Raw genomic sequence first — 26,811 nt, 5'->3', positions numbered from 1 at the left:
TGGTGAGGAAGGAGGTGCCGCCGCTGTAGAGCCGGACCCACTTGGACCTGCTGTTGGGGCGCTGGGCCAGGGCGCTGAGCCCCGCGCTTTAAGGGTTGCACAGGAAGCTACCCCAACCCCGCCCCGAGCCTGCCGCGGGCCGACGGCAGGAGCTCGCTGTGATTCCATGATATGATCCCAGCAAGCCCCGCCACAGCTCCGCTTCACCAGAAGGGTCCGGCTTTTAATAGCGCCCTTTGCGTTCTGTCCCGCCCATAGGTCCGCCCTGGTAGAACACCCGCCACAGCGTCACATGGCAGGCGGAAGTTCCATCCAGGAAAAGCAGCCGGCTGGTCCCGCTTCCGGAGGGAATGAAACCGAGGTTGGGACGCCAACGCTAGCGGGCAATGGCAGACACCCGCCCCCAACCGCGCCCCCACTCCGTGGCGGGGTCAAAGGAAGAGCCACGCCAGCAAACCTCTACACTCTACATGCTTTTTATTACAAGACTACTGAGCATACGAGGAAACTTCATCATCTGGTAACTACACCTGAAGCACAAGTATTTGGAAAAAAAAAAAGGATAAACAGATTCATTAAATTATATGATTAAATCACTGACCCAATAGAAAATTTATATAATAAAGCCAGAAAAAAAGTTGTAAAATATAGTTTACAATAATTATTCACATTCAAGGCTGTACATCAATACATACAACAACGTGGCCCCGAACATGAATTCAATCCAAATAATTCATATATTAGAATTTAAATAACACAGACTGAACTAGAGGCCAACAATAGCCAGCAAATAACCTTATATAAGAATAAAAATACAAAAGTGTATATCCTAGTATCATTGCATTTGTTTTCATAAGTTCTTTTAATTTTTGCTTTGTCTGTACATCACAGTTACAGCTACAGACCAGGTAGAGAATATTATGCATGTTCTGACTGCCACCCACCTGAAAGACGTACTAGTCATTTATCCTATTTTATGTTGTGAAGGAACAGCTACAGCAGCTCTAAATACTGTAACAATTTAATTTTGCCAACATCCAACTTACAGTCGTAATAGAGGCTTTTACCAGCACAATGACCCCTATTCGTAGTCATTCTGCCAGATGGTTAGGCTATGTGGGTTACACAGCTTAAAAAAGGTCTGCCTTTTGTAAAAAGTTCTCTGTACATAGTTTGGTGTTTCTTCATATGGAAGAAATGAGTTACGGGGAAAATTCAGGTACACACGTACGCTCGTTCAGTTGCTCACCACAGCCATCTCAACAGATGAAAGTACTCTTTGTTGGAAACAGCTTCCTCCTCACACCAGTTCTCCACAGGCAGCCTCATCTACAACCCTGCCATTTTGGGCCAGAAGTGGTGGCCCCTCAGAGGCTCTGAAGTGCCTCCAGCCCCGATTCAGGCACTTGCCACGTGTGCTGAGTAAGAAGGGACCCCGCCCAGTGAGTCAACATAGGCTCATGTCAGGTTTGAAAATAACTGGGGAAAAGTGTATGACAACATCCTCCAGAACATAGGACCTTCACCGTAGTCTCACAGCAGATGCGATCTCTGAAGTCTCAGCAGTGAGCACCCCGGGTCTGTCAACCAGCCAGGTGAGGGGGGACTCAGGCTTCAGAGGAGGGCAAGAAACCAAATTCCATGCAATTTGGCCATAATCTCTGGTAGAGTGAAGCAGCACTGAACGTGGTGCCTAGAAAAACCTCCTGCACGTTTCCCTGCACAATCAATGGACCCCAACTAAAGTGGAGAAATGAATCCAACCAAATTTGGGTGGTCTGGACTTGCCGCCAGCCAGGCAATCTGCAACACTGTGGGCAGGGAGTTGGGGGGGGGGGGGGCCTGAAATCTACACCAGCTGGGACAACCACGCCCTACAGTGAAAAAGCCAGCCTGGCTGCTGGGCTCTTCTGAAGCACTAAGACCTGAAGGGGGGTGGAAGGGGGAGACAAATGCACTCTTGTAAAACCCAATCAGCTACGTGGTTTTTTTCAAGTAAAGGCTTTGCTCTGCTACTGATTCCAAATGGCCTAATGTACTTTCTGAGTCTATAAACTTAATTACAGATCACTCACTAAGCATGTGGCAAGGTCAGTTCAACACTTGTTATCTCTGCTGACTGTGCAGATGCAAATTCAGTACCATTGTGGACACGAAGTAGAAGATTCTGAAAATATCGCCAAGCGCTTAAAAGCCACGGCAGCAGGGAGGGCAGAGAGCTGACGTGCAGGCAGAGCCAGGTTCTTGCAACCAAAACAAGGAAATTGGCTCTTGGAAAATATCGGCCACAAATGGACTGCAGTAATGACATCCTCTTAGCATTTAAATAAAGAGCGGTCTTATTCAGACATTCTTTGGAACACACGGCTTATCAGAAACTGATTTGTTCAGAATCTGCAGGACACAACTAAGGTGGTTCTGCTACTGGAACTGAGCATCTACACATCAGGTCGAGAGAGAGACAGAAATATCTTCAAAATGAACAAACTCTTTCACCTCAAAATACCACTTCTAGGCATCTAAGGGGAAAAAAAGTAAGAAATCAGAAGATTTTAAGGATATTCATCACAGCATTATTTAAATATTGCAAAAATCAGAAACCGTCTTAAGTATTTTACAGTAGGGAAATGGTCAGATAAATTATAGTAAATGGACAATGACTAAATACTACAATTGTTAAAAACATGTTTCTGAGAAACTCATGACATGGGAAAATGCTTAAAATATCAAGGGAGAAGACGATGCAAACGGTGTGTGTCGGATGTTCCTATTTTAGTTTAAAAAGTGAACAAATGGCAGGGCAGGATATACGGCAAAATGCTCACAGTGGTCTTCTCTGGCTGGTGAGCCTACAGCTGATCTTGTCAGAGACAAATGTTAGTTTTACTGAGTCACCCAGAGCCCTGTGCTGGTGCCTGGGGGTTTGTTCCATGGGACAGTCTCCACAATTCCTCTGGGGAAGGGCCACAAATCCCACAGTGTGTCCCAAGAGGGCTGGAGTAGGCGGAGTCCCCAGTGGCTGTGGCATGACCAGCCATCTCTCTCAAAACAATTGTTAACAAGCCTTCCACAAGTTAAGGTCCCACATGGTAGCCGTGGTACAGAGGCATTTCTCTAGGGTGGAGACGCTTGTGCTCTACACCAGGACTGCCCACCGCCCTGGCTGGGGCCACACAAAGAGGGGAGAAAGGAATCCCTCAGAAGCCAGCCCCCAACTGTGTCCCAGAGAAAGGCAGGGCACCTGGGACACCTAGGCCGGCAGCGACCACAGCCTCCCTCCACTTTGTGCTGAGAAGCCGCACACAGTGTGGTCCCAACATTCCACCTGTCCTTGCCCATGTGTGGGGAGGCACATGGCCCCAGGTCTATTAAACAGCAGGGGAAATCTTCCTCATCTTGGATAAACCCACAACTGTAATTCCACGTAAGCGTGTCTATGTGCACACATGGTACCCCACGTTCTACCGTAGAATGTAAGGCACCTGCAAGCCAGGTGATTGCTCTAAGGATGTGCTAAAGAAAACCGGAGTAGACATGAGCAAGCACAGGGTAAGGAAAGAAAACACACGTGCCTTTCAAAAGGGAAGAGCAAGGGGCTGGGTGAGGAGAAAGGTGACCCACAGAAGGGCTTGGCTGTCAGCTCAGGCAATGGCATCATTTCGGCTGGCGGCTGCCAGCTCTGGCTCTGAGCCCCTAGTTCTGTGGCTTTGGAGGTTAAGATGGATCTTGTCAGTGACGCCCAGGAGGTGGTGGTTCTATCCAGAGGAAGAACGCATGGAAGAGTCTCCCCAAGCAGCCCAGCCGAGTGCTCCAATTAAAGCCACGCCCCTGCTCCACTTGTTTCCCTATAACCAGACGCCCTGAGAGATCTGAGAGAGCCACTCTCCTACATGGAGACACAGGACGTTCTGAGATGGGTAAAATAGCTGATGAGGAGGAGGAAGCCTGAACAGAAATTCCTGAAAGGGCTAAGAGAGACTCCCCAACACAGCCAAGCCTTTTCAAAAGCCAGGAGGAGGAGAGAGGACTCCGGCCACAGGCCCAGGGCAACGTGCTGGGCCCCGGAGTGTCCTGCTCCCTGGGGCCTCAGGGCAGGTGCGGCCCAGCTCACCCCAGCTCACGATCACAGGCTCACATGCAGCTGTCACACAGCAGCAGCCAAGGCCCAGGCAGGAACCACAGGCAGGGCCTGGGGAACATCTCTGCCCCCTCCCAGGCCCCATCTGCACTCGCCTAACTAAAAAGAGCCACTCCCATCATTAGCAGTGTAAAAAGGACACCTTCCCTCTCAGTTTGCATCTGGCCTGGCACACAGGGTCACTGCTGAGTCATCTGTGACTTGGGGGTAGGGACCAGGGAGGGTGGACACAGTTGAGTCAGAGGCAGGTCTGTGGGCAGCAATGTCTGCCTCTCCCCCAAAGGGAGTGAGGGCTGCCCTCCAGGGACAACCTGGGCAGGGAGAGAAGGGCTCAGACCTGCCAGGCCACCAGGAGCACTCTCTGCCTGGGGAGTAGCTAGGCAAAGGACAAATGCATCTGGCCTGTCTGTGCTGCAGAGCGGGGCAAGGCCACCAAAGTATCAAAGGGAAATGGCCCCAAAACCGGCTCTCTCTAGAGGAAAGCCGACCAGCAAGCTGGGGTTGAAATGTGCTGTTCTCGCCTCCTGTGCAACAGCAACTGGCAAAGTCCACTCTTTATGGGCCCAGATGAGCCGGCAGCATGAGAAGGCTGTGAGATTTCTGATGCACAGATATAGAAGCTCTGAATAGGCTCTGAGAAATTTGAACCACAACACAAAAGGGGCGTGTGTGATGGTGGTGTCTGCACTCCCTGGTGTGGTCTGCAGGAGACAGAAGCACCCTGGGTCTGCTGATGCCAGGGTTCTCTCTGACCCTACTTCAGCAACTGGAGAGGCGTGGACATTTACACCTTTTAGGAGGCCCTCAGGCCTCTCTGGTCCACACGGAAGTCAGCAGCCCTCTCTGCTCCGGCTGCCTTCTCCAAGGCACCTCCTGGCCCCGCCTAGGGCTCGGGGCAGGACTCTCTCGTGCAGTGAGCCAGCGGGGTACTAACTGGGCTCACTTCTGACAGTACCGCTCCCAGCATGCGCTCAGCTTCCAGCCCCAGAGACCAACACTGCTAAGTAGGACAAGGGATCCGGAGCCCTCGATGGCACCCTCCACTCGGCAGCCTGCTCCCGCACCACTCCAACCCCTCCCACTCCTCACCACGCAAACCTGCCTGCCAACACAGCAGGGGCCACAGAAAGCCTGCCACCAGAGCCACCACAGGGATATGCAATGGGCCCAGCCAGGCCTAAGGGCCCATCACAGGGAAACGCAAGAAAGGGAGCAGGTGACAGAAGCACGGCGGCTCCCTCCACAGAGCTGCGGCCCCCGCAGGGCTCCCTCCCTGGTGAAGAGTTCCAGGACCACAGCGGGAGGGGCATAAAGAGCCAAACACACCCGGTCCCCTCGGCCACAGCAGGACCTGAACACAGTTGGGGCAGGGCGGGCGCATGGTTCAGACTGATGCTAGGAGGAACTGGTGACACCAGGTCTGTCCACTAGTCTGGGCGGGACTGAGCTGACGTGCACGGAGCTGGGTCCCCACGGCAACGAGGGCACACGGAGGCCTCCACGGAGCACAGAGAGCAAGCAAAGCGACCCTGAATTCCTTTGTGTTTGTTACTGGTTTTGTTCTTTGTGTGGTTGGGTGTTTTTTTTCTTTTCTTTTAAATAAAAATGCTGCAAGGTTTCCGCCTCTGCGTTCCCCTTGTGATGGCTGGCAGGTGGTCTGGAAGCGTCCCGGATGGCGGCCAAGCCGCGCTGGGGCAGGTGTCCTGGCAGCGAAGGGCAGCCCGGCCGCAGGCCACGTCACTGCACAGCGGCGTCCGGGTGGCTCTGGTATCGCTGCCTCCAAACCTCCTGGATCTTCCTGCACCACTTGTGTGCGTTCCCGCTGGGGTCCATCAGATAATACGTCCTGTTAGGCTGCGAAGACAGAAGCCGTTTAGTGTTCTCCAGGGAGTCCCACCAAAACCCCCACCCCAACCTGGTGAGCTGCCTGCGACCAGCCATTCCGAGTCCTGGAAGCACGTGGGTGTGGTGGTTATTCACACAAGCAGTAAGCAACTACACAGGCTGATGACCACCCCACCCCCCCCAGTCACCACCAAACTGAAAAACAAGCACAGGGTGTCCCCTGCCCCCTCAGGACTGAGCCACTAGTGTGGGCATCTGGGATGTCGGAAAGGGCGAGGCAGCTGCCCCGATCCCTGCTGCTCCCTCTGGCCAAGGCCTGTGGCTGCTTCCCACGAGGTGCAAAGCCCTCCCATTACCCTGCACACAGGAATCCCTGGGAACAGACTCACCGTGTGGACAAAGAAAGTTTTAAAATTCTTGGCCTCTGGTCGAAGTTCTTGTGACCAAGGAATTTCACCTTTCAGGACTTTGTTGACAGGATCCACATAATATAAATGTGGTCCTTCTGTGAGCAACAGCTGTCGTCGTCGTGCAAATAAACCCTGACGCCAAAACACAAAACAACAGGCCTCAGAGGCCAGTGCTGACGGCATCTCCTGGAGCCTAGAGGGCTGGGCGGCCCCTCGGAGCTGCTCGGGACACAGGGCCACCGCCACCACTTGTGCACTCACCCAGGGGCAGGGTACTTCCTGCCTCACCGGGCCCAGTTTCTAAGGTCACAGGGGCTGCAGCACAGGCCTCTGCTGCTGAGATGGCGCAGACAGCCCATCCAGATCAGGCCCATGGCTCCCCTGGCCCCTCTGCTCTGCCTGGGACAGGAGCCTGCTCTCGGTAGCCAGCCTCCACCCACCTGCACCGAGCTCCTTGCCTGCGGAGGACATACGGCCAGGAACAGAGGCCAGGAGCCTGCACTTGGAAGTGGCCCCCTGTGAGCACCTGGAGCTGAATATTTTCTAACCAAGGGTTAAAGCTAACAGTTACTGGTTTGTGTTCTGTCTAATCATACTGGAATTCCTGATCTGACGTTCTACTATAGAAGTAATATGATTTATATTTGAAAAAGGTACAAGATGACCAAATAAATACCTGAGCACATCCACACACTTGCCTGGCTCCATACAGACCACTTGCTAAGTGCTGGATCCATTTAATCCAAAAAATAAAGAACAACCCGGCCGGGCGCCGTGGCTCACGCCTGTAATCCCAACACTTTGGAAGGCTGAGACAGGTGGATCACGAGGTCAGGAGATCAAGACCATCCAGGCTAACATGGTGAAACCCCGTCTCTACTAAAAATACAAAAAAAAATTAGCCGGGCGTGGTGGCGGGCGCCTGTAGTCCCAGCTACTCGGGAGGCTGAGGCAGGAGAATGGCGTGAACCCGGGAGGCGGAGCTTGCAGTGAGCCGAGATCGCGCCACTGCACTCCAGCCTGGGCGACAAAGCAAGACTCCGTCTCAAAAAAAAAAAAAAAGAAAAGAAAAAAAGAAAGAACAACCCTTAAATGGCTTTGAAACACTTCTAAAGAAATATTAGACCACTGGCTAAGATATCAGATGTGGCCCTGCAACTTGATGGAAACCTCAAAACGGGCAGCCCCAGGCTCCCAGGAGTGTGGGCGGTTGCTTCTGCACTGCCCTAACCGCCTACGCGTGTGGCTCCACATGGCTTCTCCCAAGGGGCTTAAGCCTTCCCGAGTTATGAAATCTAGAGATGATGTTTGATGAAAATCAAGACATGGAAGGATTCCATGCCACCAAGCTGCCCTCCCCTAAGCTGGAGTCGGGGGAAGATGCAGGTGTGCGTGCGGAGCAGTGGGACCACTGACCACTCACCTTCCGCTTATCCACTGGGCCCATCTTTAGTATTAAATTATTTTCTACAAACTGGTGCCTGTGGAAAGAAACAAGAAAGAGATGCTCCCATGACAATCACAAACAGAAATTCTCCACGCTCCTCCTGCCACACGAACTCCCCGTAGCCTCGGCCTGCCCCTCACAGAGCCAGCCTCACTTCGGGATGAGCAGAGAACGTTCGCCACATGTAACCCAGCACATACAGCACTGCCACACAGAGAGCCTTAATCCGTATTTGCAACGGAGCCTGCAGATACCAGAAACGGTGCCTGTTGCCCCTCACTGCCAGTGACATCCACACAGCGGGGAAAAGGTGGGGGAGGACCGTGCCGTAGAAACGGGCAGGTGACACAGGTCATTGCTGCCTTAACAAAGCTGTGGTGAGGCGCAGAACTGCCTCCCGAAAGGTGGCTGCCCGCGGAGTCAACTGGATGAGATGATCGCCCTCAAGTTACCCCACAAGCTGGGGCCCCTGATTCAGTGCTCAGGAGCCACAGAGCAGTTTATAATCACAAAGTTCTGACAGACCCAAGCTGGACGTAAGAACATCTCCTCTGGTTTTCCCATCATAGTAAAACACTTTTATTCAGAGACGGCAGAAATTCAAAGAGCAAGATTCACATAGAGGCTTTAATTTAATATACATTATTAGAAAGCACACGTCACTTTTGATTCCTAAAAGTTCAAGAAATTTTTGTTTTTAGAGACAAAGTCTTGCTCTGTCACCCAGGCTGGAGAGCAGTGGCGCCACCATAGCTCACTGTAGCCTCAATCTCCTGCATTCAAGCCATTTTCCCACCTCAGCCTCCCGAATAGCTGGGACCACTGGCATACACCACCACGCCCAGCTAATTTTTCTTGTATCTTTAGTAGAGATGGGGTTTCACCGTGTTAGCCAGGATGGTCTCGATCTCCTGACCTCGTGATCCACCTGCCTTGGCCTCCCAAAGTGCTGGGATTATAGGCGTGAGCCACTGCGCCCGCCAGGCTAATTTGTTTGTATTTTTAGTGGACATGCGGTTTCACCCTGTTGGCCAGGCTGATCTCGAATTCCTGACCTCAAGTGATCCGCCTGCCTCGGCCTCCCAAAGGGCTGGGATTACAGGCATCAGATACCGCACCGGGCCCCAAGATACTATTTTAATGTCTGCAGTTTACCTCATTTGGTTAAAGCTAACAGTTACTGGTTTGTGTTCTATCTGATCTTACTGAAATTCCTGATCTGAGGTTCTACTATAGAAATAATATGTGGTTTGTTTGTTTGTTTGTTTGTTTGAGACAGAGTCTCGCTCTGTCGCCCAGGCTGGAGTGCAGTGGTGTGCCATCCTGGCTCACTGCAACCTCTGCCTCCCGGATTCAAGTGATTGATGCTCCTGCCTCAGCCTCCCAAGTAGCTGGGATTACAGGTGCGCACCACCACGCCCAGCTAATTTTTTGTATTTTTAGCAGAGACAGGGTTTCACTATGTTAGCCAGGATGGTCTCAATCTCCTGACCTTGTGATCCACCCACCTAGGCCTCCCAAAGTGCTGGGATTACAGGCATGAGCCACCACCCCCGACCAATAATATGTTTTATATTTGAAGAAGGCATAAGATGATCAAATCAGTATCTGAGCACATCCACACGCCTGCCTGGCTGCACACAGGGCCAACAGCGCTTGTGAGAAGACCGGACTGGCCGAGTTGGGGGCACAGCATCTTCCCCCAGGGCTTACCCAGCCCCACCATCTGACCCACCCAGACCTGGGCAGATCAGTGCCCAGGCCTGCCCCAAGAGGGAGGACCCAGGGCCTGGCCTCACACACACAACCCATCCTGTGGGTTTGAAGCAAGAGGAGTGTGTGGCATGCGGGCAAGTGCAGCCCTCCTCTCGCACCAGGGACTTCGCCAGCAAACACACGCAATGTGGGGATTAAAACAAAGAGAAACAGATCAAGGAGGTTCCTGAAAAGGACATGTGATGAGGAAGACCCACCACAGCACAGAAAGCACAGAGCACAGAAATGCCTGGAGGGACCACAGAGCCGGCAGGAAGCCATTCTGACAGACAGGCCTGTGACCAGGCAACAGCGCAGAGGAACAACAAAGGAAAATTCATCATAAATTACGCCGTGGCAGGCAGCGTGGGAGGCACAGGGTCCCTTTGAGCCCAGGCCAGTCAGAGCTCTTGCAGGCAGATGAGGATGGAGAGGGCCCCACGGCCTCTCCCCATCCTCTGCTTTCACTACACGCCAGCAAGTGCCAGAAGAGGTGATGAGATGCATGGTTTAAAATACCAACTCGAAGGAGAGAAAAACCAGAAGAACACAGCAGCCCATCCCTGCAACCTGTGTGGGAGGGGCCGCCTTCCTGGCTGAGAGAGAGAACAGCAGCCCAGCACTGAGGTGCGGGAGCCACGGCAAGAGGACGAAACCACCTTCACCTAAAAAACCACCAGGACCACAGCTGGGGCAGGAAAGGACTTCCAGATACAGCCCCCAAGGGCCATCAGCTGCACCCCACAGCAAATTCACAGTGCCACGAGAGGCTTGGAACTCAACAGAAAACTCAACAAAATGACACAAACTAAAAATTCCCAGAAGAGGAATTCAGTGACACAAGAAACTCTCAATGGCCCTAAATGAAGACATTGAGCTGGGCCGCTCCACCCTGATCATCTGGGCATGCCACAGGCATGGGCGTGCAGGAGTGGTGCTCCCGCTCGGCACCTGCAGCCTGGGGAGGACTCACTGAGGAAGCGATTCGGAAATAGTGCTGAGAAGTAGCCTCGCTTCCAGAAATCCATCCTGAGAAAAAAAAAAGGCCACAGGCAAGGAGCCCAGAGGCACTCCCAGCAGTGTCACCCATGCCAGGGACACTGAAGCCCCAGAGTGGCTCAGTGACAGAACATGCCAGCACCTCGGGGAGGCAGGCAAGGGCCCCATGGACAGGGGCCACCCACCCCTGCACCAGCATCCCGAGAGAGACAATGAAATGGACAATTCCACTCCCCGGTGGCCCAGGGTGCATGGACAGAGACTGCGGGCAAAGCTCCACTGGCGGCATCTAGAGCATAGCGTGTGTTCAGCGGATTCACCTGCCAGCTCACGACAGAAACAGCTCCTTGCTGTCAGCACTTCCAGGAATCACGTTGATTTTTTTTTTTCAGACAGAGTCTCGCTCTGTTGCCCAGTCTGGAGGGCAATGGCACAATCTTGGCCCAGTGCAACCTCTGCCTCCTGGGTTCAAGCAATTCTCCTGTCTCAGCCTCCTGAGTAGCTGGGATTACAGGTACCCACCACTAGGCCCAGCTAATTTTTGGTATTTTTAGTAGAGACGGGGTTTCACCATGTTGGCCAGGCTGCAATCACCTTGATTTTCTACTTCGATTTTTTACTGTCTCCTGCAGAAAATCCCCCGCCCTGAGAGCCCTTTCCTCCCTGGGAGGCTGGGCAAGAGCTGAAGACCTGGAGACACGCCTAACTACTCGCCATGCACACGGGGCTTTCCCGAGGCACCTCACTCTCATACACTGCCATCTTGGCTCCCTCAAAACAGGCGACACCTCTCCCCACCTCTGCACAGAGGAGGATGCAGGGCAATCCACAAGGGGTGACCATAGAAAACCCCCTTTCCTGATGCCAAAGCGCGGGTTCTTGCCACCTCCTCCACCCTCCCTCACCCAGACCCCAAAAAAAGCATTGTCAAGGATCCAAGCCCAAAGCCACTGGCAAAGCACCTGCCACGCCCAGGAGAGCCCCAGCAAGGACCCAGAGCCCCGCTGGAGGCTTTTCCACCCCTCGGGAGGGCTCTGCAGGCTCAGCTTCACTGCCAGTAAGGGAGGGAGCCAGCAGCAATGGCGGACGGGCCCCAGGTTTCCTCTCCAACCTTCCAGTCCCATGGCCCCTCACACTCTTTACCTCTGTGGAAGACCCCAAAGAGCTTTCAGATCAACTGATACGTACTATGGAGGAAATTAAAACTGAGACATTTTCAAATATTTAATTCATTAAAATACAATAAACCCATTACTATTAACATACATTACTTCTATTTTTAAAATAACTACTTTCCAAAACAAAAACAATGAATGAGGAGAGCGTGCCACTCTGTGCACTGCGCAGGCCTCTCCTGTTCGGCTGATAAGGAGAGTGCTGGGTACCCACATCCGCCCGCGCCCATACTCTGCTGAGATCTGTGTTCAGGCAGAAGAACACGGCAAACACCCAGCCTCACTCAGATAAACAGCTAGAAAAGGGAGGGGTATACTCAGCCTTTTTAGAGATTGGAGTCACTTCCTGGCCTTTTGGCTAAGAATAAGTGTAGATGTTTGTGGATATTCTTCTTGGACACTACACTGCAGTTCAGAAGGCGGTGGCTGCTTAAAGCTCAGTTGCAATGTGAAATCTGACTCGTAACAATACATTTCCATACACTGTGACACTAAAAACCATCAATCTACCCTGCACTAGGGGCTCTTCTACCCTCATGTGATGTTATAGGGTCATACATGGGGGCTGAATGATGTAAAGCTTCCAAACGGTGACAAATTTCATTCTACAGTTTCAACAGATGAATTCATGGATATCACTATGTATCAAACGACTTTTGGCCTCTAATCCCAGCACTTTGGGAGGCCGAGGCAGGTGAATCACTTGAGGTCAGGAGTTCGAGACCAGCCTGACCAATATGGTGAAACCATGTCTCTACTAAAAATACAAAACTCAGCAGGGTGTGGTGGTACACGCCTGTAATCCCAGCTCCTCGGGAGGCTGAGGCAGGAGAAATGCTTGAACCTGGGAGGCGGAGGTTGCAGTGAGCTAAGATTGTGCCACTGCACTCCAGCCTGGGCGACAGAATGAGACTCTGTTTCAAAAACAGAAAAAAAAAAAAAAAAAAAAAGACTTTTGGCCTGGTGCAGTAGCTCACGCCTGTAATCCCACCACTTTGGGAAGTCAAAGCGAGAGGAATGCTTCAGCCCAGCAGTTCGAGACCAGCCTGGGTAACACAGCGAGACCCTGTCTCTTTCTTTTTAAAACACATATAAACAAACAAAAAAAAAAATAGCTAAAAAAAGTCTTTTATTGGGAAGGGATCAGGCTCACAGTAATGAATAAAGTTTTCCAAAATTCCAATTTTCACTTGAAGGTTTCAATGTTATCATTGACATAAATATGGACAGTTGTTTTCCTTAAAGTAACAAGCTCATTCCAATCATTTTCAAGAAAAATATTGGCCAAATAGCTAAGTCTGCATAACGGCGGTTTGCCCGTCAGCCAGACGCTCCACGAGGACAGCAGGCCAACAGCCACAAGCGTGTCTCCCTGAGATGGCTGCACACTCATGTTTGCGGCAGAATTGAGTGCCCTTCTGTATACTTCCCACTTCATCCCCCAAAGTATTCACAACATTCATCATTTTTAACAAAGGCTCAGAAGCGAGACTGGTTTCTTTCCTCTCTCTCTTCCTGTGGGTGAGTGCTGTGAAGATATGACTATTGCCCTGGCACTGCTTGGTGCCATGGCCTCAAGTCATAGTGAAACCCTGTCTTCACTAAAAATACAAAAATGAGCCAGGCACGGTGGCACACACCTGTAATCCCAGCTACTTGGGCGGCTGAGGCAGGAGAACTGCCTAAGCCCAGGAGGTGGAGGTTGCAGCGAACAGAGATCACTCCACTGCACTCCAGCCTGGGCGACAGAGGGAGACTCCGTCTCAAAAAAAAAGAACATCATCCGTGATGAGAAGCCGGGGGACACAGGCCAAGCGGCAGGTCCAGGCTGTCTGTAGACTCATCCACTGTGAGGCAAAAGCACAACTCAGCAGCAGACATGTCAACTCCCTCTTCGTGCCTGCAGTCGTATCTTGAATCCAGCAAGTTTCGACTGCATTGTGGACTGTGGCAGCACAGGATGACCAAGCCTGAGGCTGTGCTGCAGCCAGAGGCTTTGTCTCTCAGCTACCGTGTGGCCTCTCCAGCCTCTACAATGCAGCTTCTAAGAGCTTCAGTGACTCTTTAATTTATTGTCTGAAAAGCTGTAACAAACAACATTGGATTTTAAAGAGCTCATCACATATATTTTTAAAATGTTCCTTTTAAGTGTAAACTATTCCATGTAAATTAAAAAATTCCTTTTACTTTTTTTTTTTTTTTTTCAATTTTGAGACAGGGTCTCACTCTGTCACCCAGGCTGGGGCGGGGGGGGTGGGCAGTGGCAAGATCTCTGCTCATTGCAGCTTCGACTTCCAAGGGTCAGGTAATCCTCCTACCTCAACCTCCCCAAGCAGCTAGGACTACAGGTGTGCAGCACCATGCCTGGGTGATTTTTGTATTTTTTGTAGAGACAGGGTTTCAGTTTGTTGCCCAGGCTGCTCTCGAATTCCTGGCTCAAGTGATCCACTCACCTTGGCCTCCAAAGTGCTGGGGTTACAAGTGTGATCCTGAACTTACTTACCATATTCTCGTGTAGGCACAAGGAAAACTTCAGGATTTCAAAATAATGATTCAGTGGATGATAAAATTACAGAGGCTATAGCAGGTATAAATGAAGAGATAGTAAGAGCTCAGTAGAAATATTGAAAATTTATTAATCTCAAAAAATGCATATATTGGCTGGCGCGGTGGCTCACACCTGAAATCCCAGCACTTTGAGAAGCCGAGGTGGGCAGATCACTCGAGGTCAGGAGTTCGAAACCAGCCTGGCCAACATGGTGAAACCCCTTCTCCATTAAAAATACAAAAATTAGCTGGACATGGTGGCATGTGCCTGTAATCCCAGCTACTCAGGAGGCTGAGACAGGAGAATCACTTAACCCAGGAGGCGGAGGTTGTGTGAGCAGAGATCATGCCACTGCACTCCAGCCTGGGCGACAGAGCAAGACTCTCTCTCATTTAAAAAACAAAACATATTGATACCAAAAACGTATGACCTTAGAAAAGACCAAAAGCACGCAGATTCCATTCTATAGCATGTGACCACTGAAAAACTCACCATACACGCACAGAGAATGACAGCAAAAAGGCAAATAACATCTTAGTATTACAAAAAAAACTGCCCTGACCTCGGGGATTTGGTGGCCACACACTGAAAATGCGAACCACTAATGTAAAGAGCAGGTGCTGGACAGACCTCCCAGCAGCCAGACAGATCCTGCAAGATCTCAGGAGTCATCAGCTTCCCAAAAGGACCTAAAATCTGAAGGAAGGGGAAGGGGAAAGAGAACCCTGAAGACAACGGAAGCAGGCAGGAGAATGTGTATCCTGACTTGCCGCCATCACCAGGCTAAGGTACCCAGACGGACCCCAAGGCCCTCTAAGAACAGCCCCAGGCAGAGGGGCCTCTTCTGGGAGTCACCAAAGGAGCTGAAACACACACAAACCTGCAGACAGCACCTCTCAGCTGGGCTCTGCAGAGAGAGCGCTCCTGGCCAAGTACTTGGAGTGGCCACAGCAGCCCTTCATGGGGACCCCAGCACATACGAGCCCGGGAAGCTCCTTGCATAGCCAGCCACACGCCTCCTTGCTGCTTGGAGCTGCGCAGCGCAGCACAGCACAGCTCAGATTGCTCCCATCAAGAGCCCTCCTCTCCTGCTCAGTACACATTAACATACCCAGCAATCACACTAGGTGTGATTCAGAGCCCCTAGCTGTAGACTGTTGCTGCCTGCCAGCATCTCTGCACAGGTTTTCTAGAGACAGGTGTGGCGAACCGCATAGAGCCGTGGTCTTCCCCACTTGCCAGGGCGGCCCAGAGCTCAGCTCCTTCCTCTCATTCCTCCCCACAAGTCTCTCAAGTCACATGTGTCCTGTCCCTGCCTAGCCGGGCCCTCAACTCCCCCTCGCCTTGTGCTTCCACTCCAGCATGCCTTCCTGCAAGGCCCTCTCCCCACCCCCTTGGGCTCCTCTCTGCCCACACAAAAGGGACAAGCAGGTAAAAATATTAGGGGGGAAGCCCGTCTTACCAGATTAAAATGGAAAACATAAAACATAAATAGGGACAGGATGGACTTGGTAAGAATTTACAGCTTCCATACAAAAACACAGTATCGAGACTGGAGAGAAACTGAAATATGTTTGCAAAACATACAACAAGGAATAGTCTCCATACACATGGCTTTTAAAAATCCATGTTAAAAAGATGCACCAGCCTGGCCAACACAGGGAAAGCCTGTCTCTATCAAAAAATACAAAAATTAACCAGGTGTGGTGGCAGGTGCCTGTAATTCCGGCTACTTGGGAGGTTGAGGCAGGAAGTTGCAGTGAGCTGAGATCGCGCCACTGCATTCCAGCCTGGGTGACAGAGCAACACTCTGTCTCAAAAAAAAAGATGCAAAATATACAAGAAAAAATAGTCAAAGGACACAAAGTACCTCAAAAAAGAAACACAAATGGTCATGAACACAGGAGACATCTGCCTCAATAGGAATAAAACAGAAATTCACAAGTTTGTTTTTGGAGCATCAAAACACTCTCAGGCAGGCAAGAGCATTGGGAAAGGCAGATTCCTGGCGCCCCCGGGACAGATCCCCAGCCCTGAAAACACGCATGCCCTCCATCACACGCTGCCGCTGGCACTCACCTTACAAGACATAAATGGACAAGTGGGGAAAGGTATGTGGAAAAGAGGGGCTACAACAGCAAACCTCATAAACTCCCAAGTGGCCAGGTCCAGGCCGCATCTGTCCATACCACAGTGACTCCATGGCCACAACCAGCAGGTCCAAATGCCCAGCAGAGGAGGGGAGCGCCCGGCGGTCACAACCCACTCAGCCCCTGGGCCGGCTGCCTCCTAAGAACCTGTTTCCAACTGTGCACTTACGATGTGCTCCTTGGCCAAGCGTCCAAGGCTGCTGAGGGAGGCAGTGACAAGGCAAAGGCACCCACCATAAGCCCCCACGTGTTCACGCTGCAATTCTGCAAAAAGCATTGCTTATGTCCATAAGTTCTTACCAAGGGTTTCCGCCAGCCTGCTTCTCCAACAACAACCTCTTCTCATCTTCGGAAAACTGTAAGTCCAGTTCAAAGGAGTTCGAGTCCAGATCGTGAATGTACTGCTCTATGTTGCTGCCTGACCTCTGGGGCAGGCCCGTGTCGGAGGCTGACAGGGAGTGTGAGGAGGAGGACGAAGACACCTGCATGCAGCCAAACTGGCTCAGGAGATTGTCATACTGCAGAGAAGAAGGAAAAGTGAGAACCGCACCTTCACTTGCCTCTAAGGTCCTAAAACCCCAGCCCCTCCCGCACTGCCGCTGTCAGGCCTTGGGAGCTCGCACACAGCAAGGCGCAGGGCGACAGGGTGGGCAGCCCTGATTCTCCTCCATGCGACACCTGGCCACAGAACCGAGGCCTCACTGGATCCTGCCTGGTCAGGCTCTTCCCATGGGAATCAGGGCCAGAGAGGGGTGAAGCCTCAGATTTCCTCTCCAGGAAGAGGGGACCTGGGCCCTTACCCTGCAGGCCCCGTGAATGCCAGTGCTGCCCCCCCGGAGGTGGGGGCTGGGATGCCTGCTGGGAAGAGAAGGGGACCAAGGAGGCCTGACGGCAGATCCATCGCACAGGCTGGCAGGCAGGGCCTCCGTGCAAGACCTCGTTGGGCCCCAGGTGTCTTAGGAGTCTGAGTCTGTGGTAGATGCTAAATATTTTGATTTGACTAAACACATTCAATTGTTTAAAAGACATTCCTTTTAATCCCAGCAAAGATAAACTAAACTTACTGTAGATAATGCTGCCTGTTACTCTAGGAAAATGACAAACTAGTGTCGACAACGGAAACTCACTCATAAACGTGCCAAGCGGAAACAGCCTGTGCACTAACACGCTCCTGGCACTGCCAAGGCCAGAGAGTCCCTGGGCAGGGGAAGCCACCTCCCCGGCTGCAGGCCCCACATCTGAGCTCTCTGGAGGCCAAGAACAAAGGGAAAGAAAAGGTGCCACCAGCAATGGCACCATGAGCAATGGCTAGGATAAGAGTGCAGCATGCCCTTCCACGTCCTCCGTGCCTCCAGACGCAGGCCCTGGCTGCTGCCCCACGCAACCCTCCACACATGCAGCGTCCCCCATGTGCTCACACTCCTACAGCTGCACCACAGCCTCGCCTCACAGCCCTAAAGCCTCGCACCCAGCTGGGCTGGAGCAAGGTGCTCGCCAACGGGCATGGTGGAAACGCCCGACGCTGCCGGCCGCTCCACGCCAGCCCCTCCACGCCGACCCCTCCATGGGGCATGGGCCTGCTTGTCTCCAACACTGCCGAATGGTCACACTGCCCCGGCACTTACAGGACCTCAGGAGAGCAGGAGCCAATGAAGCACCTGCTCTCCTGCCTTGGCCCAAGGGCAGGTACCATGGCCAACCTCCCTGGCTGAAGGGGACGCCCAGTGCCCATTCCCCATGAAGGAGGGGGTGCGGCCCTGCAGGGAGGGAGAAGGTACAGCCCTGAAGTCTCCTTCCACGCTTGACACTGTTTGCCAAGACTCACTCACTGTCCCCGTGTGAGGTCTGGCCTGGGAGCTCCCTGCCTGGACCCACTCCAAGGCTTTCAAACCACACAGCTGTTCAGAGCTAAGGATGGGCCATCTAACAGGCGGCTGCCAACAAATGGAGCCTGGCTTCACAGACGGCAACAGAAGCCACGTATCAAGCAGCCCCAGCTCTCAGTAGGCCCAGGCACAGGGGCCTGCACAGGTATGCGGCGAGTGCAAGCACACACACCCCCACACTCAGAGAAGCTCCCCAGGCATTGAGACTAGAGACAATTGAAGCTTGTGCTGCTCCTTCAGAGCCCAGCTACCTCCCTGGAAGGAATGGAGCACAGAGCCCACGGGAGAACGGCCACCAGCCAGTCGCGAGCAAAACCTCTGCAGCAATAGCAGGCCCAGCAGCGAGAGCACTGCATCCCCGTGGCACCTGCCAGCCATAACCAAAGACCACGCAAGAGCAGCTAGGTGGCACAGAGGGTGGGGGCAAGGGCCTCGAGGCTCCCAGGCCTCTGCATACATGAAAGCTACAGGTGGCCACGTCAGGCAGCGCAGACTCTGCTCCCCAAGCCTGGCTCCCTTAGAGTTTGGGCTCAAAGGATGTCGGGAGGATGAGGGGCGTTACACAGCAGGGGCGTGGTAGGGGCATTGGGAAACTTTGACACTAGCAGAAATTTAGCTGTGGATGACTTTTAGATAAAATCTAGAATTCCCAGCTGGGTGCAGTAACTCATGCCTAAAACCCCAGCAGTTTGGGAGGCCGAGGCGGGTAGATCACTTGAGGTCAGGAGTTCCACACCAGCCTGGCCAACATGGCGAAACCCTGTCTCTACTAAAAATACAAAAATTAGCCGGGCATGGTGGCGGACACCTGCAGTTCCCGCTAGTCGGGAGGGCGAGACAGGAGAATCGCTTGAACCCACAGTGGCAGAGGTTGCAGTGAGCCGAGATCGCGCCACTACACTCCAGCCTGAGCGACACACCAAGACCCTGTCTCAAAACAAATAAATAAAATCTGGACTTCCTCAGTCATGGAAAGTGGAACTCCGTACACGGTGCCAGTTAGAATAAGCCATGGCGACAGAAGTCAAGCCAGAAAAATGGATCTCATGATAACAGCACTTAAGTATGAGGGGGTCACGGGGGAGGTGGCAAGAGGAACTCAGAGGAAACAAGGCTGAAGTGGGCGACATGCCTGCCTCTCACAACACCCTCGGTCCCTTGGGCACACGGTCCACGCTCTCTACGAGAAGCTTAAAGAGCCAAGCGTGCTGAAGACCCCATGGCTGTGGTCAAGCTGGGAGACCAGCAGCCTCAGAGCCTACTCAGCACTGAAGCAGAAGGCACCAGTGTCCCCACCAACGCCACGTCCCAAAAGTTCAAGCACACAACACTCGGGCGTTTCTGTGGAAAGACAGGCAGTGTTCTGGAGCATCTTGGACGCACAGTTGTACAAGCACCAAGCCAAGCGCAGATGCGACAGGCCGGGCAGGAGGCCCCGTACGTGGGACCCCGGGGCCAGTGCCGGGGGTGCTCAGTGTCCGGTTCTAGCGGCACCCTCTGGGTGGAAACTCACTAGCCTGTCCACGGCCACGGAAATGAGGAGAAAATGACCCACCCAGCACCTCACCTGCCGCTGCCTCACGGCAGCAAAGACTACAACCACCAACAGGCCTGCCGCAGTGGCACAGACACCCTCCCCTTTCGGCTACAAATCACACGTGGGTCTGGCGCACGGGCATGAAGCCCAGTGCACGGAGGACCCAGTGCCACCCGCCTCGCCCGCCATCCCGGCCAGCTTACATTGCCATAGCAGTCCTCGTCGTCTTCCGACATAGCCGGCAGGTAAGCGGTGAGCTTCGGAGGCGTCTGCTGGTGCAGGTTCTCCCACGTGACGGACTCGAAGAACGGGTGTGCTTTAAGAGGTCCGTACCCTTCCATTTCCTCACAGCCTAACCGCTTTGTGGCGTCTAAAACCTTAAGTAACAATCAAGACAAGTCACTGCCAGGGTGAAAACGTGATTCTGACCAAAGAAACCCAAACCTGGTAGCCGGGCGCGGTGGCTCACGCCTGTCATCCCAGCACTTTGGGAGGCTGAGGCGGGCAGATCACCTGAGGTCAGGAGTTCGAAACCATCCTGGCCAACATGGTGACAACCCGTCTCTACTAAAAATATAAAAATCAGCTGGGCATGGTGGTGCACGCCTGTAATCACAGTTACTCGGGAGGCTGAGGGAGGAGAATCGCTTGAACCCGGGAGGCAGAATTTGCAGTGAGCCACGATCGCACCGTGGCACTCCAGCCTGTGCGACGAGAGCAAAACTTCATCTCCAAAAAAAAAAAAAAATTTTATCTCATCTCATCATAAGTCCCTTTCAATTTCCAAGTGCCTGATTCTTGACAGGAAATTACTGTAGCAGCAATAATACAAGAAACTAAAATTTAAAAATAAACGGAAATTACTGTACCATTTAGCATTTGCTCAACACTGCACAGCATTTTAAGTTACTGGTGCTGGAGCGACTGGGGTTATGACAGCGCAGGTGGCTGTAGACCCTAGTTTGTGACATCTGTACATTTCAGCTTTAGAGTCAGCTACATGAAAATTTGAAAGACCAGCCCAGGTAAAACAGAGAAGAGAGGTTAGCCTGGGAGAGGTGTATCAGTTTATATTCTAGAAACAGAAGTCTCCTGACCTTCCTGTGCTTTTGGCCCCGGACGTCCCTCCTTACCACGACTCTGGGAGCGGGCTCAGTCCTGCCCCTGCAGGTGGCCCCAGGATCGCTAGGCTCCACAGCCACTGGCTTCTCCCAACCTGTCTCACCTCTTTCCCCTGGGCTGGGGTGTGGGCTTGATCAGTCCCTGGAGGAGACAGCTCTGCGGCCTTCGAGGGTCCCAGCGACACCCACTCCACAAGCGCAGGAGCGTGCTGGTCCCAGTGATGATTCCCTCTCTTTGTTAATTACTCAGTGTTTCTTGTTTTAGGATTTTTAACTATACATTGTAAAAGAATCCTTGCTGCTGTTCATTGTATTTTGAGACTGAGATTCCTTTTCACCTGTGCGAGGAAAGGGGCCAAGCCTTGAGGGGCAGCACAGGATCCCAGGGCCTGCCTCCCCGTCCAGTTGCTCTGTGGTGGATGGAGGGGGCAGGGGGGTGGGGAACAGTACGGGGTACTCTCCAGCAGATACTGAGAAGTGACAATAAGTACTCAAAACGTTTGGGTTTTGTTTGTTTGTTTGTTTGTGTTTTTGTTTGAGACTCTCGCTCTGTCGCCCAGGCTGGAGTGCAGTGGTACCATCTCGACTCACTGCAACCTCCGCCTGCCGGGTTCACGCCATTCTCCTGCCTCAGCTTCCCAAGTAGCTGAGATCGCAGGCGCCCGCCACCATGCCTGGCTAACCTTTATATTTTTACTAGAGATGGGGTTTCACCATATAGGCCAGGCTAGTCTCAAACTCCTGACCTCAGGTGATCCGCCTGCCTCAGCCTCCCAAATTGCTGGGGTTACAGGCGTGAGCCAATGTCTCTGGCGAGACGAGATGTAATGATCCACACTCACTGTTAACCCTAAAAACAACATTTTTTGTGAACACGGGAGCCGCCAGGAAAGCCACTCAGAAAGCAGGTTCAGAGGACTCAGGGTGTCCTGGATCACCTTTCTAAAAGGAAATTCACAATACTTACCAAAAGTTTCTCCACGAGGTCTCTTGCCTTAGGGAAGAATTTTTCTGGAAAGTCATATTCCAACTTAATGATCTTCTGAAATATAAGATACTCGTTTCTGTAAAAATTAAAAAAAAAAAAAAGTCATCCCAGGCAGGGTCCCAGAAGCCTCCACACGCAGGGATGAGCGCCCCAGACTCGCAGCATGGCAAACGCACCCCGGCCCCGCACGCCGAGAGCCCCCAACCTGGGCACGGCACCAAGTGCTGCCCTCCCCCACCCACCTCGCTGCTGGGAGGGACTGCCGGCCGGTGGGGTGCACCCCAACAGGCTCCAAGGCCCAGGCAACGCCGTCTCCTTACCCAGCTCGGAATGGTGGGAGTCCTGCCACAAGCTGGTATATTATGCATCCAAGAGCCCAAAGGTCTGAACTTTAAGGCAGGGGAAACAAACAAACAAAGACATGTGTAAAATACAAGCGACAAGCCCAGTCCATTTCCCACTCTGTCTCCACGGCCCCAGTTTCACCTCTAATGCACTTCTATCCTTTAAGACCAGTTGGGTGTGAGGGTGGGGAACCCGCCCTCTGGAGAAGCCTCCCTGCGGCCTGGGCCCAGAGGGTGTGCACGCGGCAGGCACCGGCGGTCGCTCAGCTGTCCCCAAAGCTTCGCGGCTTCCAACAGGGCTTACCAACGTCCACACACACCTGTGATCCTGAAGCAGAGCAGAGCTCACTCCTGGCACCACGTGGCTACAGACCAGGCAGGGGGCAGGATGGGAGAGAATGGGGCTGACCCTGTTCCAGTAAGACAACCCAGAAAGCTGAAGGAAGCGCCCTCCGGTCAGTGCTGGCGGAGGGCTCGCCGGGGCAGGAAAGTGCGGCACAGGCGAAATGAATGACCGCGACGTTCACACTTGACTTTCTTTAGTGTTTAGTTAAAATGGGGAGCAACAAAAGAAAACAGGCAGCAGAGCCTCCGCCTTTCAGTGTGGAAGCAGCAGAGAGAAGAGGGGTGCCGGGGGCAGAGCTGTGCCTGGACCCTCACGGGGTCCTCTCCAGATCGTGGAATTCAAGCAGAAAGGGATTCTGGGGGTAGCTTTTCACCTCTGTGAATTATCGAATGTGTTATCATAAACACTTACTTTAGAATTTATGTATTTTTTAATACGATACAAAAATAGAAGGGGAAGCCAGTATTACACTTCTGGAAAACACATGTACCAAGGGTGTATCAAATAAACGTTCAGTTGGACCAAGTCATGCCACTTCCTGAAATCCACACCGAGGAATTCAGGGCGGCCCCTCACTCAGCCCAGCAGACCCCGTCTCGCCCACTAGAGGGACAACAGGACACCCCCACCCCGACCCCAGGCAAAGAGACCTCCTCCTGCCCATGCAGGTTGGGTGGCGCACCAGACACACGCCAGCCTGTGAATCAACGGAAACCCCTTCAACGCACAACAGTACAGAAACAGGCCCATGAACCACAATCTGTTCATGCGACAGAAAACCACACACTGATCAAGACACCCACAAGTCATTCAAATGACCTGGGGAAGCGCCCATTATATAATCATGCAGGGCTCAAAACTGCTTGTCCAATGTGACTCGAATGGCATAAAAGCCAGGCAAACAGCTATAAAATGCACAGAAAAAATGACTGGAAAGACATATACCTGTACGCCCAATTATTATCTGTGACTATAAGTGGCTTTGGAGACTTATTTTCTAAGAACTCTTCATAATTAATTTCTCTTTTCTTTTTTTTTCTTTTTTCTTTCTTTTTTTTTTGAGATAGGGTCTTACTCTGTCACCTAGGCTGGAATGCAGTGGCACAATCTCGGCTCACTGCAACCTCTCTGTGTCCGCCTCAGCCTCCTGAGTAACTGGGCCTACAGGCACTCGCCACCAGGCCCAGCTAATTTTTGTTACTTTTAGTAGAGACAGGGTCTCGCCACGTTGGCCATGCTGGTCTCGAACTCCTGGCCTCAAGCAATCTGCCAGCCTCAACCTCCCAAAGTAATGGGATTACAGACGTGAGCCACCACGTCTGGCCTCTTTCAATTCTTTATAATAAAAGTTCTTAACTATGTTTAATATCACATGATTAAAAAATTCAAAAGCATAAAAAGAGATGCAGAAATGCCTTCCTCATAATCCTGTTCCCTCACCCCATAGACAACTACCATCATCCGTTCAGTGTCTATCCCTCCAGAGAACCTGAAACGCGCAAACGAGAAAACGTGAATACACATTCCTCCTTTTTCGCAGACGGCAGGATCCTATGCGTATATTCGTACAGCTTGGAGATCTTTCTGCACCAATGCTAAAGTGGCCCTCCACCCTGAAAGTAAAATCTACAAACAAGGAAATGCTAGCTCTTAGGTGGCGACGACACGCACTTTGAAAGCCGGGTACGTCGCGCCCCCCCCCCCCCCAACCTGTGGGAGGGACTGTCCTCTGCGTGGCAGGATGCTGAGCAGCTCATCCTCGCCTCCCCTCCTGGATGCCAGCCGTACCCCTGCTCCAGCTGTGACAATTAAAACTGTCCAGACAGGGCCAAGTGTCCCCTGGGGAGCAGAATCACTCCAGTTGGGAAGCTCTGACCTAAAGCAGTGTCTGGCCATGCTAAGAACTCAGTATCTGGCCGGCTGCCATGTCTCACGCCTGTAATCCCAGCACTTTGGGAAGCCGAGATGGGAGGATCGCCTGAGCCTAGGAGTTCAAGACGAGACCGGGCAACACAGCAAGACCCCATCTCTATTTTAAAAAATAATTGAATAATAACAAAAAGACAACTCAGTATCTGCTGGTTGAAAAAAGTTAAAAGAACAAAACCGAAAACGCCTGGAGACGGCCGAGACGCTGAGTGAGTGCTCGGAGCCTTTCCACCCTCCCATCACGTTTGTGCCACGGCCCCACCTCCCACAGTTTTTCCTGAAGCTGTCCAGCTCAGAAATCCAGAACTGCCGTCCCCAGAATCATTCATTCTCTGAGTGGCTCACTTCACTCCAGGAAGGTGGCCCCTTGTAACCTGGCGGAGCAGGAGAGTGGCAGCATGGGACTCCTGTGGTCCTGTCGACTCACGAGAGCACCAGCAGCCGAAGCCGACCCCAGCCCTCAGCAGCACTTGACTGGCCCGGGGCAGGAGGAACCCCAGCCCCACCCTCATTCCACAAATCTGCTCCCTAGACTTGAAACTCCAGACTCTGATGCTGCCTCTCAGCCTGCCACCTGCCTCCCAGCCACCCTAGACAGCACCTCAGACTTCTCACCAACCCTTGCCGTCAGCTCCCTGGACATCCTCCCCCACACTGCCGGTGGTCCCCTGGCTGGGCTTCTCCGCCCTCCCCTTCCCTGACCCGCACCGGCCCCGCAGCCCCTGTACCATCTGCACTTTTTTCATTTTCACTATGGAGGCTGCCACCAAGACCCAGCTGTGTCTCTCAAAGACCCTCATGCCTGCTGGACGCCTCCTCCCTCCCACACCCGCACCCTCCAGGGCCTCCCTGCGCTCTGCGGGACCCTGTCCCACTGCAGCTGGTGTGTGGCCGAGCAACCCGAAGGCCGGGCTCCCTGCCCTCCACCCCGACAGGGGGCAGCACCAAGGAAGCCTGGGCTGTGTGCACACGGCAGCCACGCTTTCCTCACTCAATAGTTTTTCCCAAAGAAACGATTAGGCTGGGCGCGGTGGCTCACGCCTGTAACCCCAGCACTTTGGAAGGCCGAGGCGGGCAGATCACGAGCTCAAGAGATCGAGACCATCCTGGCCAACATGGTGAAACCCCGTCTCTACCAAAAATACAACAATTAGCTGGACGTGGTGGCGTGCGCCTGTAGTCTCAGCTACTCGGGAGGCTGAGGCAAGAGAATTGCTTGAACCCGGGAGGCGGAGGTTGCAGCGAGCAGATCGTGCCACTGCACTCCAGCCTGGAGACAGAGCGAGACTCCGTCTCAAAAAACAAAAAAACAAAACCAAAAAAAACCAAACGATTCAATCTGCAACCAGAAAGCATCAGCAAACCCAGGAAGCTTAGAACACAACACTAACCTACCACGTGTGTGTACGCCACGGAAAATACGCTTTAAAATGCGAAATGCTAATTTCTTTCCAAGTATGCTTAGCTACTTAAAGGCCACCAAATTCACTCTCTCAAATATTAATTTCTGTGTTAAAGAAAAGGGAAGTACGGCTTAGATGAAAGTGGTTACCTCTTACAGGCGGACTTCTCCGTGAGCAGCTCTGGAGAAACGTACTGCGCTGTTCCCACGAATGAGTTGGCCCTGGCTGCAGAGGAGAGAGAAGGTCACACTCGGACTCACGATCTGTGACAATCAAGGGCTGCGCGGTGGGTGTCGCACATGGCGGACCATGCACCCCCAGGAGCCAGACTTGTCCAGGGCGCACCGGGGCTGGCTCACGGCTCACCGGCTCAAAGACGCCTGCCTGACCCCTGGACACCGGCGCCCTGCACCCTGGCGCTCCCACCCGACACGCGCCTGGACAGTGAGCTGCACACAAACGGCCAGCACGTTCTGCCGGTGGCGCCCGCTCAACGGAGGCATGAGGACACGGCGCTGGCTGGCTCACTGCAGGACCTGGGGTATCCAAACGTGCCCAGGCACACAATAAACAGTTGCAGGCCAGAAAAACCTCCTTTCCATCACAAACAGCTTGGGAGCTGAGGCACTACAAAGGGAACAAGACTCAGGCCTCCAGCCCAAGGGCCTTCCTCCACAGAGGAGCTGTGACGGAGCAGAGCCACAGCACGAGCTGGCCCAGGGCCACCACGCAGCTGCTGTCCACACCGGCCCCGCCCGTGGGCCGCTTCTGAGTGGTCCCTTCCACCTGC

General features: G+C 52.8%; 1 protein-coding gene across 1 annotated transcript in view; it reads right to left on the bottom strand.

Moving 5' to 3' along the window:
• Positions 1–460: 460 nt before the first annotated feature.
• Positions 461–26,811, bottom strand: part of LOC101147096 (3-phosphoinositide-dependent protein kinase 1) — a 73,581-nt gene continuing 47,230 nt past the window's right edge. Inside the window, exons 7-14 of the mRNA XM_031007374.3 lie at positions 26,171–26,246; positions 22,320–22,388; positions 21,979–22,075; positions 20,094–20,267; positions 16,768–16,985; positions 7,817–7,874; positions 6,373–6,525; positions 461–5,992 (exon numbers count right to left, since the gene is read on the bottom strand). Of these exons, the coding sequence (XP_030863234.2) occupies positions 5,876–5,992; positions 6,373–6,525; positions 7,817–7,874; positions 16,768–16,985; positions 20,094–20,267; positions 21,979–22,075; positions 22,320–22,388; positions 26,171–26,246 (962 nt within the window). The 3' untranslated portion in view covers positions 461–5,875. The remainder of the gene's footprint in view (positions 5,993–6,372; positions 6,526–7,816; positions 7,875–16,767; positions 16,986–20,093; positions 20,268–21,978; positions 22,076–22,319; positions 22,389–26,170; positions 26,247–26,811) is intronic.

The sequence above is a fragment of the Gorilla gorilla genome, chromosome 18 (assembly GCF_029281585.2).
Source record: "Gorilla gorilla gorilla isolate KB3781 chromosome 18, NHGRI_mGorGor1-v2.1_pri, whole genome shotgun sequence".
Classification (NCBI taxonomy): Eukaryota; Metazoa; Chordata; class Mammalia; order Primates; family Hominidae; genus Gorilla; species Gorilla gorilla.
This window is presented reverse-complemented; position numbering and strand designations above follow the sequence as displayed.